The 19,891-nt window shown below is 35.3% G+C and overlaps 1 protein-coding gene across 1 annotated transcript in view; it reads left to right on the top strand.

The window, feature by feature from the left end:
* The window catches only part of sncaip (synuclein, alpha interacting protein), a 14,980-nt gene extending 2,264 nt beyond the window's left edge, over positions 1 to 12,716 (top strand). The window contains exons 3-10 of the mRNA XM_058784636.1: positions 1 to 38; positions 1,898 to 2,439; positions 3,447 to 3,626; positions 5,170 to 5,283; positions 6,699 to 6,824; positions 8,733 to 8,902; positions 9,872 to 9,955; positions 11,792 to 12,716. The exon at positions 1 to 38 is cut by the window's left edge and continues 26 nt beyond it. Coding sequence (XP_058640619.1) covers positions 1 to 38; positions 1,898 to 2,439; positions 3,447 to 3,626; positions 5,170 to 5,283; positions 6,699 to 6,824; positions 8,733 to 8,902; positions 9,872 to 9,955; positions 11,792 to 12,542 — 2,005 coding nt within the window. The 3' untranslated portion in view covers positions 12,543 to 12,716. The remainder of the gene's footprint in view (positions 39 to 1,897; positions 2,440 to 3,446; positions 3,627 to 5,169; positions 5,284 to 6,698; positions 6,825 to 8,732; positions 8,903 to 9,871; positions 9,956 to 11,791) is intronic.
* Positions 12,717 to 19,891: the final 7,175 nt, after the last annotated feature.

Below are 19,891 nucleotides of genomic sequence, written 5' to 3'. Positions count from 1 at the left end.
GTGCCGGAGACACGATGGAGCGAACGACGAGAGACAAGGTACCAGCTTCATTCACGATGTGTTAATCAGATCCATTCAGTCTGTGCAGGTCTGGAAAAGTATGGAAAAAAAAAATCAGAGTATGGAAAATATTTGTCCTTTCAGACTTTTGCCACCATTTAGTTTTTTTTAATATATAATAGAAAATTAAAAATTTAATGAAAATAAATGTATTGTACAAGACGTCAAAGTCAAAGTACGACTGAATTAATTCAAGGTGCAGTTTTTCATTATGCAAAATGCAGGCTATAAGAAGGTTTCTTCTCACAGTATTCTTAGCACCATATAACATAGCCTTAAGCATTTTTGCAAAAATAAAATGTACACAGACTTTTATGTGCGCACGAGAAATCATTAAACTTATAATATAGGACGATGCACACAGAGCCATGTATTGTGCCATCAGCCCCTTTAGCCCTGAGGTGTCTTGGCCTCCACAGAGTATGCGTTAAAGAGGCCGAAGACCTTGAAATTCACAAAAGTCAAATTTTAAACACTTTTTTTTTTTTTTTTACAGTACCAGTCTTTTTTATAAACCCTTGAACTTGGCAAATTTTATGCCATCAGCCCATTTTGTGTCATGGTTTTGGTGCCGCCACGGAGTATTAGAGGTACTACCATAAGAAAAGATCAATTTTGAGCAAGTAGAATTCTATTAATTCATGTGCATCCGTGCTCTCGTTTTATTCTTAGTACGATGGCAGTGATGCACAAAGGAAATGTGTGAGCATGCAATAAAAAGGTTCTTGTGTGCATGTAAAAGACTGTTTTTTTTTTATTATTATTTTAGGGGCTTTGTATGTTAATGTCACTTAGAGAAAATCAATGAAAAAAAAAACCCTGGGAAAATAAAAATATTTACAGATGACTGTACTATATACCAAATAATGCTCCGTTTATGTTAAATATGGTCTGAAAATCTACTGAGAGCTTTGGAAATTTGAGTCTGGAAAAGTATGGAATTTTGAAATGGAAATCTGTAGGAAGCCTGTGTGTGAATAACTACAGTATTGACTCCTGGAGAGCTGCTTTACAACTCAATCTGAATTAAGAATCAAATTTGTAATAACTGTTGAAATTTTCAACTCTATTGAATCAACATTAAACTGAGTTATGACACTATTGTCTTCTGTAGAACTGCTTTATTGATTAAAAACTAATTTTGATTTAAAAATATAATTAAATTTGTTTTATAATTGATGAATTTTGCAGCATTAATGCTGTTATTGAACTGAATTGATCTGAATAATGATTCTTTGTCTCCTGTGGAGTATTTGTGTCATATTTAATGAAGTTTGCATCATTGATTCTGTTCTTGTTTATTAACGTGAAGCTGCTTTGAAACGATCTGTTTTTATTTTGTACTATTTTAGTGTTTTTTTCTTTTAAACATATTTAAATTGTGCTTTTTATTTAATTTTGTGTAAGTGTTTTGTTTGGGTTTTTATTGTACTTTAAAAAAAATTTAATTACAGCTTTTAATTTTTATGACTGAATTATTAGCTTTTCATCAACTTATGAAACTCTTTTGGGAAACACTGCTCTAGTTAAACAGCTTAAAGTGGATATTAAATTGTAAGTATATAATTATATTATAAGTATGCATTTATAGAATCATTGATTCTGATATTTCCTGATATTTTGCTTTTAAATAGCTTGTAAAATTCAATTTTAGTCAGTGTTTTATTTTGGTTGTTTGTTTTAATTTATAAATGATTGAATTTATTAGTGTAGAAACGGTCTGTGCTGTAAAAAGGCACTGTAGAAATAAACCGGACTTGTAAATGCAGACGGTCAGATTCGTATCTTGCCCTCAGTGTTTAAGATGTTCACGACGGTTGGCTCTGGTGTGTTTTAGCTCCGTCCATCAACTGGGCTCGCAGCGCAGCGTCCGGCGGAGCGGGAATCAAGCCCACCGGCATCGCAGACGTCTACAGCAAGTTCCGTCCGGTCAAGCGCGTGTCTCCGCTCAAACACCAGCCGCAGGAGTCGGACCCGGAGACCGAGGGCAAGAGCGCCGAGGCCGGCAAGAGCAGAGGCCTGCCGCTGTTCGGAGAGCTGGAGCACTACGACCTGGACATGGACGAGATCCTGGACGTGCCCTACATCAAGTCCGAGAAGAGGAGCGCCGCCGCCGCTAAAGAGAGCCTTCTCTCGCCGGTCAGCTGGCCCGACCTCAGGAAGCCCAAGCCGGCGGATCAGGACTGTCTCCGGGCTCAGAGCGCTCACGGATCAGAGCCGGACGCTCTTCTGTCCGACAAAGCCGATGGCGGCCCGAGCGCCTTCCCTCCTCCTCCGAGGCAGGACAAGCCCTGGAGAACGTTTGGAGAAGCGGACGAGGAAAGCAAGAAGACGCAGAACATCCTGAACATCGTGAGAGAAGGACAGATCTCACTGCTGGTGAGAGCATCTCCTCCGTCATTAACTCAGGTTCAGATTTTGATATGATTTTCTTGAGGTTAGTTTAGAAAGCGTGCCGTTTTGCTCTGATATTTATAAAAATTTTCCATCCTCATTTTCACTCTCTGTGAGAAACACTCTGTTTGAAGGGGCGTGTCCTTGGGCAGAAACGGCCGTAAACGCCCACTGCTGTGATTGGCTGGCTTCATTACACCGTAGCTCACGCGAGTGAGCTTGATCATCCCTTCATCTTTAACCTACTACTAGTTTAACGCAATCTACAAAACAACCATAATGCAGAAAAAAGCTAGTTTCTGTTTTAGTCTGAAATACTGCATTAATTATAAATTTAAAAAAAAAATAATAATTAGAAAAATTTAATGGGAAAAAATGGTTCATAATTATTGCATAAATATTCATTGGTAACGTAAAATCTTCTCAAAATACAAAATGAAAAAGAAAAAATATTATTGAACAAAAATGTATTACACTGATGTTTCTGAAAAAGAAAAAGTTACATATTTACATTCGGTCATTTCGCAAAGCTCCACAAAACCAGTCAATTTTGTGAAATTGACATTTATGCATCACCTGAAAGCTGAATAAATAATCTTTCCATTGATGTATGGTTTGTTGGACAATATTTGTCTGAGATACAACTATTTGAAAATCTGGAATCTGAGGGTGCAAAAAAATCTAAATATTGAGAAAATCTCCTTTAAAGTTGTTCAAATGAAGTTCTTAGCAATGCATATTACTAATCAAAAATGAAGTTTTGATATATTTACGGTAGGAAATTTACAAAATATCTTCATGGAACATGATCTTAATATTCTAATGATTTTTGGCATAAAAGAGAAATGTATAATTTTGACCCATACAATGTATTGTTGGCTATTGCTACAAATATAGCTGTGCTGCTTATGACTGCTTCTGTGCTGCAGGGACACATATGTGTAAATATTAAGAACATTTTGATTCTCCGTCTCATCATTGTGTGTCTGCAGCCTCACTTCGCGGCGGAGAACCTGGAGCGCATCCGAGACGAGGACGGGAACAACCTGCTGCATGTGGCTGCGGCTCAGGGTCACGCCGAATGCCTGCAGCACCTCACCTCGTTAATGGGCGAGGACTGTCTTAATGAACGCAACACACAGCAGCTGACGCCCGCCGGCCTCGCCGTCAGGGTACGACACACTCAGAAAACAAGACATAAAATCTGAAGTCATTTTACTTGTACAGTAAATGCATCTTGATTCAAGAATGTTTAGGTGTTTATACTAGAAAACAAGACACAAACACTAAGCAAGAGAATCTTTTTTTTTTTTTGGAGTGAAAAGTTACTCTAGAAAAATCATGAGTGCACAATTTAATAAAATCTAAAGTTTTAGCGGAAAAAACATTTAGTGGGGAACAAATAAACAAGAATAAGTGTAGGACTAAATCTGGTAAAATGTTGCACATTGCTCTTTGTAAAATACATTCATAAAAAACAAGTAGCCTAATATATTTATATGTAAATATATAATATAAATTAAAAGACATTTCTTTTAAATGTATAGCACAGTAATGAGGAAGCAACATATGATAGATGAGGAAGAAAGGCTATTAATAATCTTTCATTGCGCAAAAGTTTAATAATACGAAAGTACACAAAGTGCAAAGTGCTTATTAAAATAAATAAATAGGGATGCACAATTAATCAAAATAAAGTTGAAAGCACAATATGGTTTACTCCAAAAAACTTGGTTTTTATTTTCATATTTGCATAATTTCCAACATTTTTGTATACATAAGTTTTCAGCAGAAACCAGATTTGTAAAAAAAAGTGTTTATAAACCTGTTGTCAATTAAACACAGACTGAAAGGTCTTACTGCAGTTTAAAAATAAATAAATAAATAAAATAAAATAAAATCTTGATGGTTCAACGTGAAAGTGAAGAAATGAAGACCTCTGTATTGTAACTTGTAGTGTAAAATACAGTTATTAATATAATTATCAGACATTTATTTTAATGTTATGTAATATATTTCTGTCTTCATTTTTTCTAGTTAAAAAAATAATATAAAAACAATACTTTTATTATTACATTGCAGTTCACGTTACAGTATCTAACAAAATAATATTTCAAATACTTCATTGTAAAATAAAAGACAATCAATATAAATGGCTAAATAAAAAAACATTAATTCATATAAATATTTTATTTGTTCACGTGACTAAAAATTAATGAAATAATAAAAAAGTTAAATTAAAATAAAAACAATCAAAATAAAACACTTATTAAAAAAGATGAAATATTTTGTTAGTTCACCTGAATGTCATGTGATTTAAAAATTCATGTCATAATAAAAATAAAAAAGATGAAATACTTTATTTGTTTGGCTACAAGTCTTGTAACCATTAACTGAGATCAAAGAATCGTGAACATGCAAATGTGTCCTTAAATTATAGAAATATTAACTTAACATCTCAGAGTCACTTAAAGTAAATAGTGTCAATAGTGTCAGTAAATACAAGTGTGTGTGTGTGTGTGTGTGTGTGTGTGTGTGCGTGTGTGTGCGTGTGCGTGTGTGTGTGTGTGCGTGCGTGTGCGTGTGCGTGTGTGTGCGCGTGTGTGTGCGCGTGTGTGTGCGCGTGTGCGTGTGCGTGTGTGCGCGCGCGTGTGCGCGCGTGTGTGCGCGTGTGTGTGTGTGTGTGTGTGTGTGTGTGTGTGTGTGCGCGTGCAGAACGGTCATCTGGAGTGTGTGCGCTGGATGGTGAGTGAAACCGAAGCCATCGCTGAGCTCAGCTGCACTCGTGAGCATCCCAGCCTCATCCACTACGCCGCGAGACATGGACAGGTGAGCAACACACTAGAGGTGTGCTATCTCGTCTGCGATTAATATCTTAATTGTTGTTTTAACGATGTGTGATTTGACATTATTAGATAGTTTGCAAAAACCATTCAAAACACCCCTACAGAGCGCACGCTTACATTACGTGATGAAGTCTAGACTAGTGCATGATTCAGTCTATTAAAATACATTTAGAATGAGCACAAATTCGAGACATGGGGGCATTAATTACTACTTCATATAATTAATCAATTTCACACGAAGAGTGCTGTTTTTATCCAAAAATTAACATGATTTACATCAGTTCAGTGAACAAGAAGTTAATTAAGAGACTTATGTTTTAGACACCATATTTCTTGATTTTGCTCATTTCCACAATAAAAATAATTCCAAACACAGCCACAGCACTGTTTTGCGTCTCTGAGCAACATGACGGTGATTCGTTCCTGAATGAATCAATCGTTTAAATGATTCGGTTCAATCGCAATGACTCACTTATTAACAGTGACTTGCTGCCACCTGCTGGCAGTTTTAATTTCGCATTTAAAGTATCTTTTATTGTTTACATAATTTCAAATATTGGTATTCTATATTTTATGATTAATATATCAAAAGATTATTTATGCATTTGTAACTGCAGGTTAAATGCATTCATGTCCTGCAGTAAACAGTGTGTAAACACATCTAAACACCTCTTCAGACGCAGCTTCTGTGTTTCCTCTGCATTGTGAAGATGAATTTTGTTGATACTGATTTAATTTGCTTGGTAACAGTCCAAATTGTCTTATTATTGTAATTCACTGATTAAATGTAAGGATTTTGACTCAAAAGATAATAGACACTTTTAGAAAAAATGGCTTTATAAACTTATTGGAAAAGATTAAAGGCCCGTTCACACCAAGCACAGTAACTATAAAGATACAGTTCTAAAAATCGTTCTCAGTGTTAAAGAATAGCAGAGTCCACACAATAACTATAACGATAAAGGCACAGAGAAACGATATCATTGGACTCACTTTCAGAACATTTTTTTCCCAGCTGATGAACGATACAAACATTGACAGCCAATCAGAATCAGTCCTGCTATAACGAGCTGGCAGACGCGCGTGCGCTTAGAATAACAGACGATATCGTCCGCTGGTGTGGACGCTAATATCATTATCTTTATAGTTATCTTTCTCGGTGTGAACGGGGCTTAATTTCTATCAGTGTGAACTGACCACCAGCACAATAACACACTCAGCAAAATATCCTCTAATTATCGTTATCGATAAAATCCCAGAAAATATTGAGATATTAGTTTTTGTCAATATCGCACACCCCTACGACACACTCACACACACACACACACACACACACACACACACACACACACACACAGATGATCCCCAATCACTGACCGCCGCTCGTGTGTGTTACAGGAGCGTGTGCTGCTGTGGCTGTTGCAGTTCATGCAGGAGCAGGCCATCTCTCTGGACGAGGCGGATCAGAACGGGAACACGGCGGTGCATGTGGCGGCTCAGTTCGGACATCTCAGCTGCGTTCAGGTGCCGCTCCGTCTGAGAGAGAGACAGGAAGCAGCTCTCCTCCCATTTCCTGTCGCAGGGCTGTTCTGTTCGCTCGCAGACAGAAAGAAAAACACTGGCTCTCATTCACTGACCACACCACACACACATCAAGTTTCTTGCTAAAAATGTTTTGGTGTTCGTGTGATTTCAGTTGTTCCTTTGTTTTGTTTTTTCTAAAAGCAGAATAACTACACTTATAAAAAATCACACACAAAATACGCTGCCAAAAAGTTTGTGATCAGTAAGATTTTTCTCTTCTGTTCACCAAGGCTGCATTTATTTGATCAGAAATACAGTAAAAATTGTGAAATATTATTAGAATTTAAAGCAGCTGTTTTCTATGTGAATATGTGTTAAACTGTAATTTATTTCTGTGATGCGCAGCTGTATTTTCAGCATCATTACTGCAGTCTTCAGTGTCATCTTCAGAAATCATTCTAATATGCTGATTTGCTGCTCAACAAACATCTCTGATTATTATCAATGTTGAAAACAGTCGTGCTGCGCAATATTTTTGTGGAAACCGTGATACATTTAATTTTTTAGGATTCGCAGATGAATAGAAAGTTCAGAAGAACAGCATTTATTTGAAACAGAAATCTTAGAATAGAAAGCATTTTTGTAACTTTACTGTTTCTTTTAATCCATTTAATGCATCCTCAACGAATAAAAGTATTAATTTCTTTCAAAAAAGAAAGAAAGAAAAAAACTACTGACCCCAAACGGTAGTGTATATTGTTAGAAAATATTTCTATTTTAAATAAATGCTGCTCTTAACTTTTTATTCATCAAAGAATCCTAAAAAAAGGGTCACAGGTTTAAAAAAATAAAATAAGTATCACAAATGTTTCCAACATTGATAATACATCAGCATATTACAATTCATATGCAGAATTAATATAAAATTCAGCTTTGATCACAGTAATAAGTTATATTTGAAAGTATAATTAAAATAGAAAATCATAATTTTAAATGGTAATAATATTTCACAATATTACTGTTTTTCTGTAATTTTGATCAAATAAATGCAGACTTGGTGAGCAGAAGAAACTTCTTTTAAAAAAAAACATAAAATTTTTTGATATAATTATATAATATAACTGACCTTGGTCACTCATTTTTAATTCGAATTATGAAGTTATAAACAAATGCACGTGTTGTGATTTATACTCACATTTGTGTGAAAAGTTATTTTAATTATTAAAAATTAATCATTCACATAATTCTTAGTGAATGAGACCCAGTGCTGACAGAACCTTTAAATTCACTGATTGTAATTCAAGTCCTGTATGTTAATGAGCTCTGACATGATTGGCTCACGATGCTGCATATTTAAGTAGGTGCTGATATGTAAATGAGGGGGTGGTATGTTAATGAGCTCATGCTGGTGTTTTCAGCTTAGTTCAGTAAACACAGTCAGTGTTGTTCTGATGATCGTGTTATACATCAGGGGTCCGTCACGCTACACTTTTCAATCCATTCACTTCTATTTGTGCACATTTGAATTGAAAGAACATAAACTTTAAAATTGCAGTCACATTTGCATGCATAAAATGTCAATAGACCGTTCACACAGAAGTCACATTCAAAAAAAGCATCTTTCTGCTGGTTAATGTGACAAGTTCATGCCACCAACTTGAACTCGTTGTGAAATCTTTCGCTTTGTGCAAAAATACCAATCTTGTGAATTTTCAGAATTTCTATTGAAATGGCAAATTTTGGCCGCAGAAATTCACAAAAGAACAGTAGAGGTGAGTGCAACTTAAAGCAGCAGGAAGGTGGAGCAGGTTTTATATTTTCACATTCGTGTTAAAAAATGTTATCTGCAGAAATTTAGCGTGCTCAGACTGTAGAAGTGAACGTGTGTAATCATGTCTCTGTGGGCAGACTCTGGTGGAGTACGGCTCGAACGTGACGGTGCAGAACCAGCAGGGCGAGCGTCCGTCCCAGAGTGCCGAGCGGCAGGGTCACAGCACCTGCTCCAGGTATCTGGTGGTGGTGGAGACCTGCATGTCTCTGGCCTCGCAGGTGGTCAAACTGACCAAACAGCTGCACGAGTAAGAGCCTTCATTCAGCTGATGTCTAGAGCACTTTAGATACGAGACCCTGGAGCACAAAACCAGTCATAAGGGTGAACTTTAGGAAATTGAGATTTATACATCATCTAAAAGCTGAATAAATAATCTTTCCATTGATGTATGGTTTGTTGGACAATATTTGTCTGAGATACAACTATTTGTAAATCTGGAATCTGAGGGAGCAAAAAAATCTAAATATTGAGAAAATCACCTTTAAAGTTGTTCAAATGAAGTTCTTAGCAATGCATATTACTAATCAAAAATGAAGTTTTGATATATTTACGGTAGGAAATTTACATCTTCATGGAACATGATCTTAATATCCTAATGATTTTTGGCATAAAAGAGAAATGTATAATTTTGACCCATACAATGTATTGTTGGCTATTGCTACAAATATAGCTGTGCTGCTTATGACTGCTTCTGTGCTGCAGGGACACATATTGGATGCATGTCTAGAGGACGTTAGATCTAGTAAAACAGTAGTTATTGTATTTGTGCCTCGGGTGAATAAGGCTAATGCAAACCGTCATCTGAGATACTTGAACTCCTTCATTAAACCAACTGTGAAAAATTTGGGAGTCCTCTTAGAAACCTCCCTATACTGCAAAAAATGATTCTCAGAAAATATCTGCCAATGGGGTAAGAAAAATAATCTTGTTTAGCCTTTGAATTAAGATTATTATCACCCCATTGGCAGATATTTTTGCTTGTTTTAACAAAATGTTGATTTTTTACTTGTCAAGTAAATGCATCTTGATTCAATAATGTTTAGATATTTATACTAGAAAACAAGACAAAAACACTAAGTAAGAGAATCATTTTTTGCAGTGCTGCTGTTGTGTTTATCAGTGCTTAATAAATACATGAAATACATGAATGATTGATGTGTTTCACGAACATGAGCGCTGAGTGACCTGAGCTTGTGTGTGTTTCTGACTTTGACAGACAAACGACGGCGCGAGTCGCTCTTCAGAACCAGCTTCATCTGCTGCTGCAGACACACGAGCTCAACGGCAGACCGCCGTCCCCAGGTCTGATATTATATTACTCATATCTCTGATTAATGTCTGACAGACAGAAGCAGGGCATTTTTGCTCCACCCTTTCATTGAAGAAAACTGTGGTCAGATACACACAGAAACTCAAAGATCTTCACAACAACACGCCAAAATAAAAGTTTGGTTTAACTTGAAGAAATTATGACAGAAATATATTACTATTGCACAGAAGAATGTACTTAGTAACAGCAAAAATGTGTATAGTAGTAATAATAATAATAATAATAAAATTTATTAAAACAAACAGAAACTCAAAAGCCTTTGTAAGAACCAAACTAAATAAAAGTTTAGTTTAAATTGAAGAAATTAACAGAAAGATAGAATGAACTTAAAGTAGTAATTACAATAATAATATTAATGTTTAACAATTTTTTGATCATGTTTTAATTTAAACAGTTTGCCAAAAAAATTAAACGAGTTCTTTCAATTTCATTTGATTACATTTTACAAGATTAATTAAATTGTTGTGGTTTTATGCTTTTTTTGTTTACCATCGTTATTGATAAGTTTATATTAAATCCAGAAAAAAACATTATAAAAATAAAACCCATTTCATAGGGCGCTATTATTGTTAAAATATTAATAAATTAAAAGAAATGTAAATACATTTTAAAAGCTTTATGAATTCAATTGATTACACGTCCTTTTTGATGGAAATTTCATTAAAACATAATCCAGAAAAAATTTATAAATAAAACACATTTCAAAGGGCACTATTATTGTTAAAATATTAATGAATTGTTAAGAACTTTTATGAATTTGGTGGATTTGATGTCCTTTTTCATTATTTAAATTTAATTAAACCGTTAAAATGGAATCCAAAAAAATCTAAAACAGAATTAGGGGAGAAAAGCACATTTCTTACAGCACCATTATTGTTAAAATATTAACAAATTGTTAAATTGATATTTTTATGAATTCAATTGATTTGACATTCTTTTCAAATAAAAATTTAATCAAACCACAAAAAGTCCAGAAATATTACAACAGAAAACGCAGAATTAGGGAAAAGTAAAGCATAACTTTTACAGCTCTATTATTGTAAATAATTAAAATGTTAAACCTTTATGAGTTCAATTAATTAGACATTATTTCAGTTACTGAAATTTAATTAAACCACTAAAAGTCTAGAAAAATGACAGTGGAAGATGTGGATTTTGGGAAAAATAAAACACATTTTATAAGTTACTGTTATTGTTAAAATTTGAATAAATTATTAAATTGTTAAACTATTGTGAATTCAATTGATTAGATATCATTTCATTATAAAAAATGAGTTAAACCACTAAAAGTCCAGAAAGATTACAATGGACACTGCAAAAATGATTCTCTTATTTAGTATTTCTGTCTTGTTTTCTAGAATAAATATCTAAACATTCTTGAATCAAGATGCATTTACTGTACAAGTGAAATGAGTTAAGATATTAAGTCTTGTTTTCAAAAAAAAAATTTTTTTTTAAAAATCGAAATTTTGTTAGTTTTTGCTTAAAACAAGCAGAAATATCTGCTGATGGGGCAAGAAAAATAATCTTAATTCAAAGGCAAAACGAAATTTTTTCTCGCCCCATCAGCAGAGATTTGTTCTTGTTTTAAGCAAAAACTAACAAAATTTCGATTCGTTTTTTTTTTAGAAAACAAGATGTAATATCTTAAATCATTTCACTTTTACAGTAAATGCATCTTGATTCAAGAATGTCTAGAAAACAAGACACAAACACTAATTAAGAGAATGATTGTTTGCAGTGTGTTAGGGAAGCTGTTTCCGCAGGCGCAGGATGTGTTTGTCTCACAGACGTCTCTCGTCTCCTCAGCTCTCACGTTGAGTCGTGGCCAGAGATGATGCTGACGGCCGAAGCGGCTCCTGATAACGGTCAGTGGACGCTGAAGCAGAGACACATGGACTCAGATGCTGTCCAGCGCAAGCTGCTGGGAAAAGATCCGGCTGGGGAGGTGGGGCCTGGAGCCGGACCAATGAGACGGCTCGGGCCGGGCGAGAGGCGGGAACTCAAGCTGGCGCGTCTCAAGCAGATCATGCAGCGTTCGCTCAGCGAATCAGACGCAGAAGAGTCCAAACCGCCCCGACCCGAGCGGCCCACGCAGCTGTCCATCGCAGAACCCGACGAAAACAAGCACAAGTTCTCTTTAACACACAGAACTTCCAAATCCCTGGACGTTTGCAACCCGTCTCCGTCGTCAGACCACAGCGACCCAGAAACCAAACCCGAAGAGCTTCCCGACAGCCAGAAGCTCACCACCAGTCCCAAAAGCGCCCTCAAGTCTCCGTCCTCTCGCAGAAAAACCTCGCAGAACCTCAAACTGAGGGTCACGTTTGACGAGCCGCCGCGGAAAGACGGACCAGCGCCGGACGCCAAAGTCCCGTCCGGAAAAGACAAGCCGGAGTCCAGCAAGCGAGCGTTTGGGACGTTTCGCTCCATCATGGAAACCCTGAGCGGAAACCAGAACAGCAACAACAACAACGCTCAGAGCGCCGCCAAACACAGCGGAGCGTCCGGCAAGAAGAGCGAGTCCAAGAGCAAAAGCAAGACGAGCGCTGTTTAAAACGGCCTGATGTTACACGACAAGAAACTGATTCAAACCAGACTCTAGAAACCAGGTGCTTCACGACAGCAATCTTTTACACACTGCAAAAAATGATTTTACTTAGTTTTTTTGTATTGTTTTCTAAACGCTCTTGAATCAAGATGCATTTACTGTACAAGTAAAATGATTTAAGATATTAAGTCTTGTTTTCTAAAAAAAAAAAAAAAATCAAAATTTTGTTCGTTTTTGTTAAAGCAACTAAAAATATCTGCCAATAATTTTGTTTAGCCTTTGAATTAAGATAATTGTTCTTACCCCATTAGCAGATATTTTTACTTGTTTTAACAAAAACGAACAAAATTTTGATTTTTTTTTTTTTTTTAGAAAACAAGACTTAATATCTTAAATTAATTTACTTGTCAAGTAAATGCATCTTGATTCAAGAATGTTTAGATATTTACAGACAAAAATACTAAGAAAATCATTTTTTGCAGTGTATTAGTGCAGTCAAATGATTAATCGCATCCAAAATAAAAGTTTTTGTTTACATTATATATGTATGTGTACTGTGTATATTTATTATGTATAAATACACACATACAGTATATATTTCGAAAATATTTTCATGTTTATACATATATATATTCATATTCTTGTATTTTATATATAAATATATTTAATATATAAACATAACATTTTTCTTAATCATATACATGCATGTGTCTGTATTTATATATACATAATAAATATACACAGTACACACTCATATATTATATAAACAAAAACCTTTATTTTGGATGCAATTAATCGTTTGACCGCACTACTGTATACATAAGAACACACTTCCTTACATGTGCATTTTGAAATAGTAATTTTGCAATACTGTGATTTTGTACAGACTCAATAATCAAAAGCAAGCAGAGCCGTACAGCGAACGAACGAATCGTGTTCTTTATTAAATGAGTCGGTGCACAGAACTCTCGAAGGATCCACCGCTGCACCTTCAGTTTCTGATTCATTTCATAACTCTAATACGTTTATATGTAATCTGTATTGTTTTGAGTTAAAGTATGGATTTATAATTTAACTATTATGTTTGAATGCAAGAAACACTATATTATTGGAATCATTGTAACGACATTTGGCGATTAAAATAAAGACGTTTTCAACTGAGCTTATTGTCAAACGAGGAAAGAAACGCTGAATTAATGAATCAAGAAAATATTCGACATTGTTTCTGCAGGTCTGAAAAATTCAAGGTCTTAAATCAGAGCAGAAAGTTTTAAATTCATAAACTTATGGCATTAAATGTTGCATGCATTGTCAGAAAATTTATCTCTTTGTTTTCCAGCACAAATATCTAAACATCCTTAAATCAAGATGCATTTACTGGAGATGCAAAATGACGATTTGAAGTCTTGTTTTGACAAATATCTGTCAGTGGGGCAATAAAACCTGTTTTCCCTTTGAATTAAGTACATTTTTCTGACTCCACTGGCAGATATTTCTTCTTTTTTAACCATAAACTCACTTAATTTTGATCCATTTCTCAGAAAAAAAAAAGTTTTCAACTGAGCTAATTATCAAACGAGGGAAGAAACGTTTAATTAACGAATCAAGAAAATATTCAAGTGTTTCTGCAGGTCTGAAAAATTCATCCTTCCACAAATTAAGGCCTTAAAAAGGTCTTAAATCAGAGCAGAACGTCTCCAGTTATGGCATTAAATATTGCATGCATTGCCAAAAATTGGCATTGTTTGTTTTCCAGCACAAATATCTAAACATCCTTTAATGAAAAAAAAAACATTTACTGAAGATGCACAATGAGGATTTGAACAAAATGAAGTAACAAATATCTCCCAGTGGGGAATGAAAACTTGTTTTCACTTTGAGTTAAGTAGATTTCTTGTTTTAAGCAAAAACTGACAACATTTTGATGATTTTTTTTTTTTTAGCAAACAAGACTTAATATCTTAAATCATTTCACTTGTACAGTAAATACATCTTGATTCAAGAATGCTTAGATATTTATACTAGAAAACAAGACAGAAACGCTAAGTACACTAAGTTTGCATGAAGCAGAAACCCTATTCACACACACGTTCGTCGTGCATTAGTGCGCATTTTACATTAATGCATCTAGCAGATGCTTTTATTCAAAAGAGGAGTGAAGCACGAGAACGAGGGATATTTGCTCAGATCTGAACGTGAGCGAGTTTCCCTGGAGAAATGAACTCTGAACCGAGTTTAATGCTCGTGAAAGGAGAATATTTCATTCCAGGAGCCGATATGTGCAGATGTGTGACGCTGAGCTGATGAATTAGAGCTCGTTTGCAGGACGGCAGAAGCAGCGCTCGGCTCTGAAACAGCAGCTTTAATTGGAGCCGGATGAGAGAGAGACAGACGCACACAGAGAGAGAGAGAGAGAGAGAGAGAGAGACAGACGGCGTGTTTAAGGCTGTTGTGCAGCATGAAAATGGAGCAGACGAGCGCTTGATTTGACAGGAGGAGAGTCGTCTATAGATTTTTGTGTCCATTGTTTGGGCTTATTTGTGTGCTGCTTTACTCAGTCAATCAAATATAATTGACACCGCTGGGCTGCTGTTGTTTCTGGATGACAGCGGTTAATGCCGCCGGAAAACAGCTGCGGGAAACTTTCTCTGCTGAACGATGGGAAAAGGTTTCTGCCAGAACGGTGACAATTTCTCAGCCGTCAAGCGCATTAATTGATGCCGTGACACAGATGAGGGATAATAATGTAATCAACCTTTAATTGTGCCGCTTCTGTTCCTGCTCCATCAAACAACATCCACACGCAGGCAAAATCTGGATAATATTTTTGCATTCTGTTTCTGTTTGGAACTAAAAACAAATTATATCTGATCAGCAACTTCAGATTAATGAGTGAATGTGAAAACAAAATCAGATTTGAATCTTACTGTTATTACTCTTTTTATACACTTTTAAATATAAAAGTGCTTCACGATGCCATAGAAGAACCTTTAACATCTGAAGAACCTTTGAAGGTTGTTTGTGGCGAAAGAAGGTTCTTCAGATTATAGAAAGGTAAGAAAGAGATGATTCTTTGACTGAATGGTTCTTTGTGGAACCAAAAATGGTTCTTCTGTGGCATCGCTGTGAAGAAGCTTTTAAGAGTGCGCCGCTGTTTAATCAATTAAAAAATGGAAGAAATTCCTTATTTCAAATTATACATAAACCACACCAAAACACTATGATGCAAAAATATATATATATTTTTTTTTTCAATATTGATGAGAAATTTTATTTGAATATGCAATTGTATGAAATTTATAAGAACATATAATCTGGAAATTATCAGTGTTAACCCCATGAATGGAATGGAATTTAATTGAGTCATGACTCATAATTGCTCAAAAACAGTCCAAATTTATGAAACCTACATATTTATTTCTAAATATTACTCTGAAAAGTTTTCAAACAAAATAAATTAATTTTACTTGCATGAACTTTCACTTTCAGATGAAAAAGTGATCAATTTTTCATGTTGCAGTGGTTCATCTATAGACATAAATATTCATGTTAATCAGCCAAATTCAGTCCAAAAGAGTGTGGGATATGGGGTAAAGATGAAAAATATTTTACAAGAGTGTATTAACACTAATATAAATTCATAGATAATTTTACAAAAGGTTTTTTAACACCTAATGGAAGTAATTGGGGGTCTGAAAAAAAATTAACGGTGTGTATCTTGAGGGTCTTCAAGCATTTGCAAAGCATTTTTTAGAAAAAAATGTCTGGGTTAATCGCATCAGTCAGATTACAGTCTGTCAGTATATTCATGAATCTGATGTGTGAATTAATAATGATGATGATGTTTGCGCTGTAGAGAAGCAGAACCAGATCAAACTCGTCCATGTGAGAATCATCAGCTTTGATTTGTGTCAAATTAATTACATTTCAAAGTCTATTTTAATTCTGATGTTGTGAAAGTAAATCTGACCTGTGCTTTCCGTCTTGCCATGACCTTTGACCCGCTGTCAGGTGTCCCACTCACAGAAAGAGTTCATAAAGAGACGGCTAACGACGATATACTGTTTCTGCTTCCTGATGCACGTTTAACCTCAGTGATGCTTGGTGACTTTTTATTGAACTTTCCACTTTATTTAATATGGTACAGTACAGGGACCATCATTACTCAAACAACATGATTCTGATGTAATTCACCATCAAATCAGTGCAATCATCATCAGTTCACACATTCATTTGATGACACTTTCATATTCATCCTGAACACGAGCGATATGTCCAGATGATGGACTGTGTGTAATGAGCCGCTCGGAGAGAAAAGCACAGCTGTTCCTCCAGATCAAATATTTGGATATTGTAATAAAGTCATAAAGGAATGTGTTTTCTGCCTCCCGCTGTGCTGACGGGAATCGAAGATATTAAACAGAATGAAGACTAATTATCATTTTCACAAATTAATGTACTATAATTTTAATTATATTTAAATAAGAATTATTAGGTTATTTAACAGTATTAAACAGTATTTGCCTCTAATACTTCTATTAAAAAACAAACATTTTATTCTATTTTGTTTAATTAATGCAGTAGTTAAATAGTGCAAAAGTATTTAAAAATCCACTGGCTGGTGAAAAATGCTAAAAACCAAAGAATTTGTGGGAGCTGAGGGATTTTTCTGAAGAACAGCAGGAAGTTTAACTGTTCAGGACAAACAAGGGACTCGTGGACAACTATCACTGAACAAAAACACAGCTGTGGATCATTCAGCTAACAACACAGTGTTAAGAATAAAGGGGATGTAGACTTTTGAACGGTTATTTTCTCTTGTGGACTATATGTAAACATCTTTTGTTTGAAATATCATATTTAGGTCAGTACTAAATAAACAATAACATGCATTTGGTGTGATCCCTCTTATTTTGGTAAAATTATTAACATTTTGCAGATTCTGCAAGGGGGATGTAAACTTTTGACCTCAACAGTATATATATATAAAGTATATACACACACACGTATATATATACATATACACACACATATATATATCTATGTATATATATATATATATATATATATGTTTGTGTGTATATGTATATATATATATATATATATATATATATATATATATATGTGTGTGTGTGTGTATGTGTGTATATACATACATATATATATATATATATATATATATATATATACATATTATATATATATATATATAATTTCCCATTCATTTCCTATTCCTATAGCAGCCATTTACAGTACAAATGTGACTTTAAAAAAAAAAAAAAAACATTTTTTGTATGTGTGCTCAACAAGTGCCACAAAAGTTTGAAGGGGGAAAAAATCAAAAAGTCAGACTTTCCAGTCCCTAATGATCGAACGGCAGCAAAGGGTTAAATATAAAAAGGGTTCATGAGGAAATGAACGACTATCACATGTGTTTGTTTGTTTGTTTGTTTGTTTGTTTTTCTCACCGTGAAACCCGAGCTGCAGTAAATGAGCCGGATGTTTGTGAGGATCCGCCTCTTCATATTTATCAGATATCGATCACTAAAGCGTGTTTCCCGCCGCCTCCTTTTCAGCGTTTGATGTCAGTGCTTTTGTCTGTTCGCTCCGGCGTCTCTGGCAGTTCTTCATTGGCCTGCGATGGCTCCCTTAACCTGTTTCATTGATCTCGGGCCCCGGGCCCCGCGCCTCGGCCCCTGGAGAGCCGCGGCATCATTTGGCGCCGTGTTCCTCCATCCACCTTATTTGTTGTAAATAGCAGCTCATTACATGAAGCGTCCTGTCACGGCTCAACGGCGGCGCTGCAGAAACGCGTCCCTCAGGAGCTTCAGACAGAAGTTTGAGAGACGCTGGAGTTTCTCCTCTGACAGATGCGCTCATACTGTATTTACTGAGGAGGTGGATGTTCATCTGTCTGCGTGCCTTCATCTAAAAGAGTCATTCCCAGAATAAAACAGAGCTGCTGATGCTTCAGTGACTGAGCGTTTGTCTGGTGTTCAACTCCACACTGCAAAAATGATGTTTTTGTCTTGTTTTCTAGTATAAATATCTACACATTCTTGAATCAGGATGCATTTACTGTACAAGTAAAATGATTTAAGATATTAAGTCTTGTTTTATAAAAACATAATCAAAATTTTGTTAGTCTTTGCTTAAAACAAGCAGAAATATCTACCAATGGGGCAAGAAAAATAATCTTAATTCAAAAGATGAACAACATTTTTTTTTATACAGAAAACAAGACAATATTTTAAGTCATTTTACTTGTACAGTAAATTTTTTGCATTTTTTTATTTATTTTTGCGTTCAACTGCTGAATCAATGGGTGACATTTGCTCTTTTTTATCACAGACGAATACAATAAGATTCTTTCTTAAATATTTATCACAATATATGCTGATAAGCTCAACGTTTACTTCAGTGGTATGAGAGAGACTGGATGCTTTCAACTGATTTCTATTGAACTGCAGCTCAAACTACTTCAAATATAGTATATTAAGCTACAAACTCCATCATAAAGCACAAAGTTTCCATCGAACGTGTGTTTTGAGCAGCAGCTCGTCATATTAATGGAGTGTTTCACTAGTTAACAGTAAACCGGTCACCTCACCTGAATATGTTCATAGGTTTGTGTTGGATGTTATCTTTGGAATGGAAATATGGATATTCTCTTTGTAAACATCATACTTTTCTTGCTTATTTCAGTTAATGTCATAAAACTAACGAGCTAAACCAGAATTAGTGCTGACAGTTTGACTGAAGACGTGAAAATCTGAGAAACAGACAAAACGAATCATTTGAGTGAGTCATTTAAGCTGAAACTGATTCTTTAGCAAAAACCAGATCAAAAGAGCAATTAATTATCGATTTGGACATGGCTTGTACTGGTTTTAAAAAGCATGCAGTGATGGGTGAAACAGAGCAAAATGATTGACTGCTCAAAGCTCTCGATTAGATCACGTATCACGAATCATTTGATTCAGATCAAGACTTCGAACTCAAGTCAAGTCACCTTTATTTATACAGTGCTTTTAACAATACAGATTGTGTCAAAGCAACTTTCCAATATCAGAATAGGAAATAGTGTGTCAATAATGTAAAATGACAAGATTAAACACTCAATTTCCAGTTATTGAGTTCAGTGATGTTATCGTCCAGCTCAGTTCAGTTTAAATAGTATCTGTGCGATCAAGTCGACGATATCGCTGGGAATTAAGTGTCTCCAACTGAGCAAGCCAGAGGAACCAGAACTCCATCGGTGACAGAATGGAGAAAAAACCTTGGAGAAACCAGGCTCAGTCGGGGTCAGTTCTTCTCTGACCAGACGAGACCAGCAGTTCACTTCCAGCTGCAGC

The sequence above is a fragment of the Onychostoma macrolepis genome, chromosome 08 (assembly GCF_012432095.1).
Source record: "Onychostoma macrolepis isolate SWU-2019 chromosome 08, ASM1243209v1, whole genome shotgun sequence".
Taxonomy (NCBI): Eukaryota; Metazoa; Chordata; class Actinopteri; order Cypriniformes; family Cyprinidae; genus Onychostoma; species Onychostoma macrolepis.
Note: the sequence above shows the minus strand (reverse complement) of the source record. Positions and strands in the feature narration are given on the sequence as shown.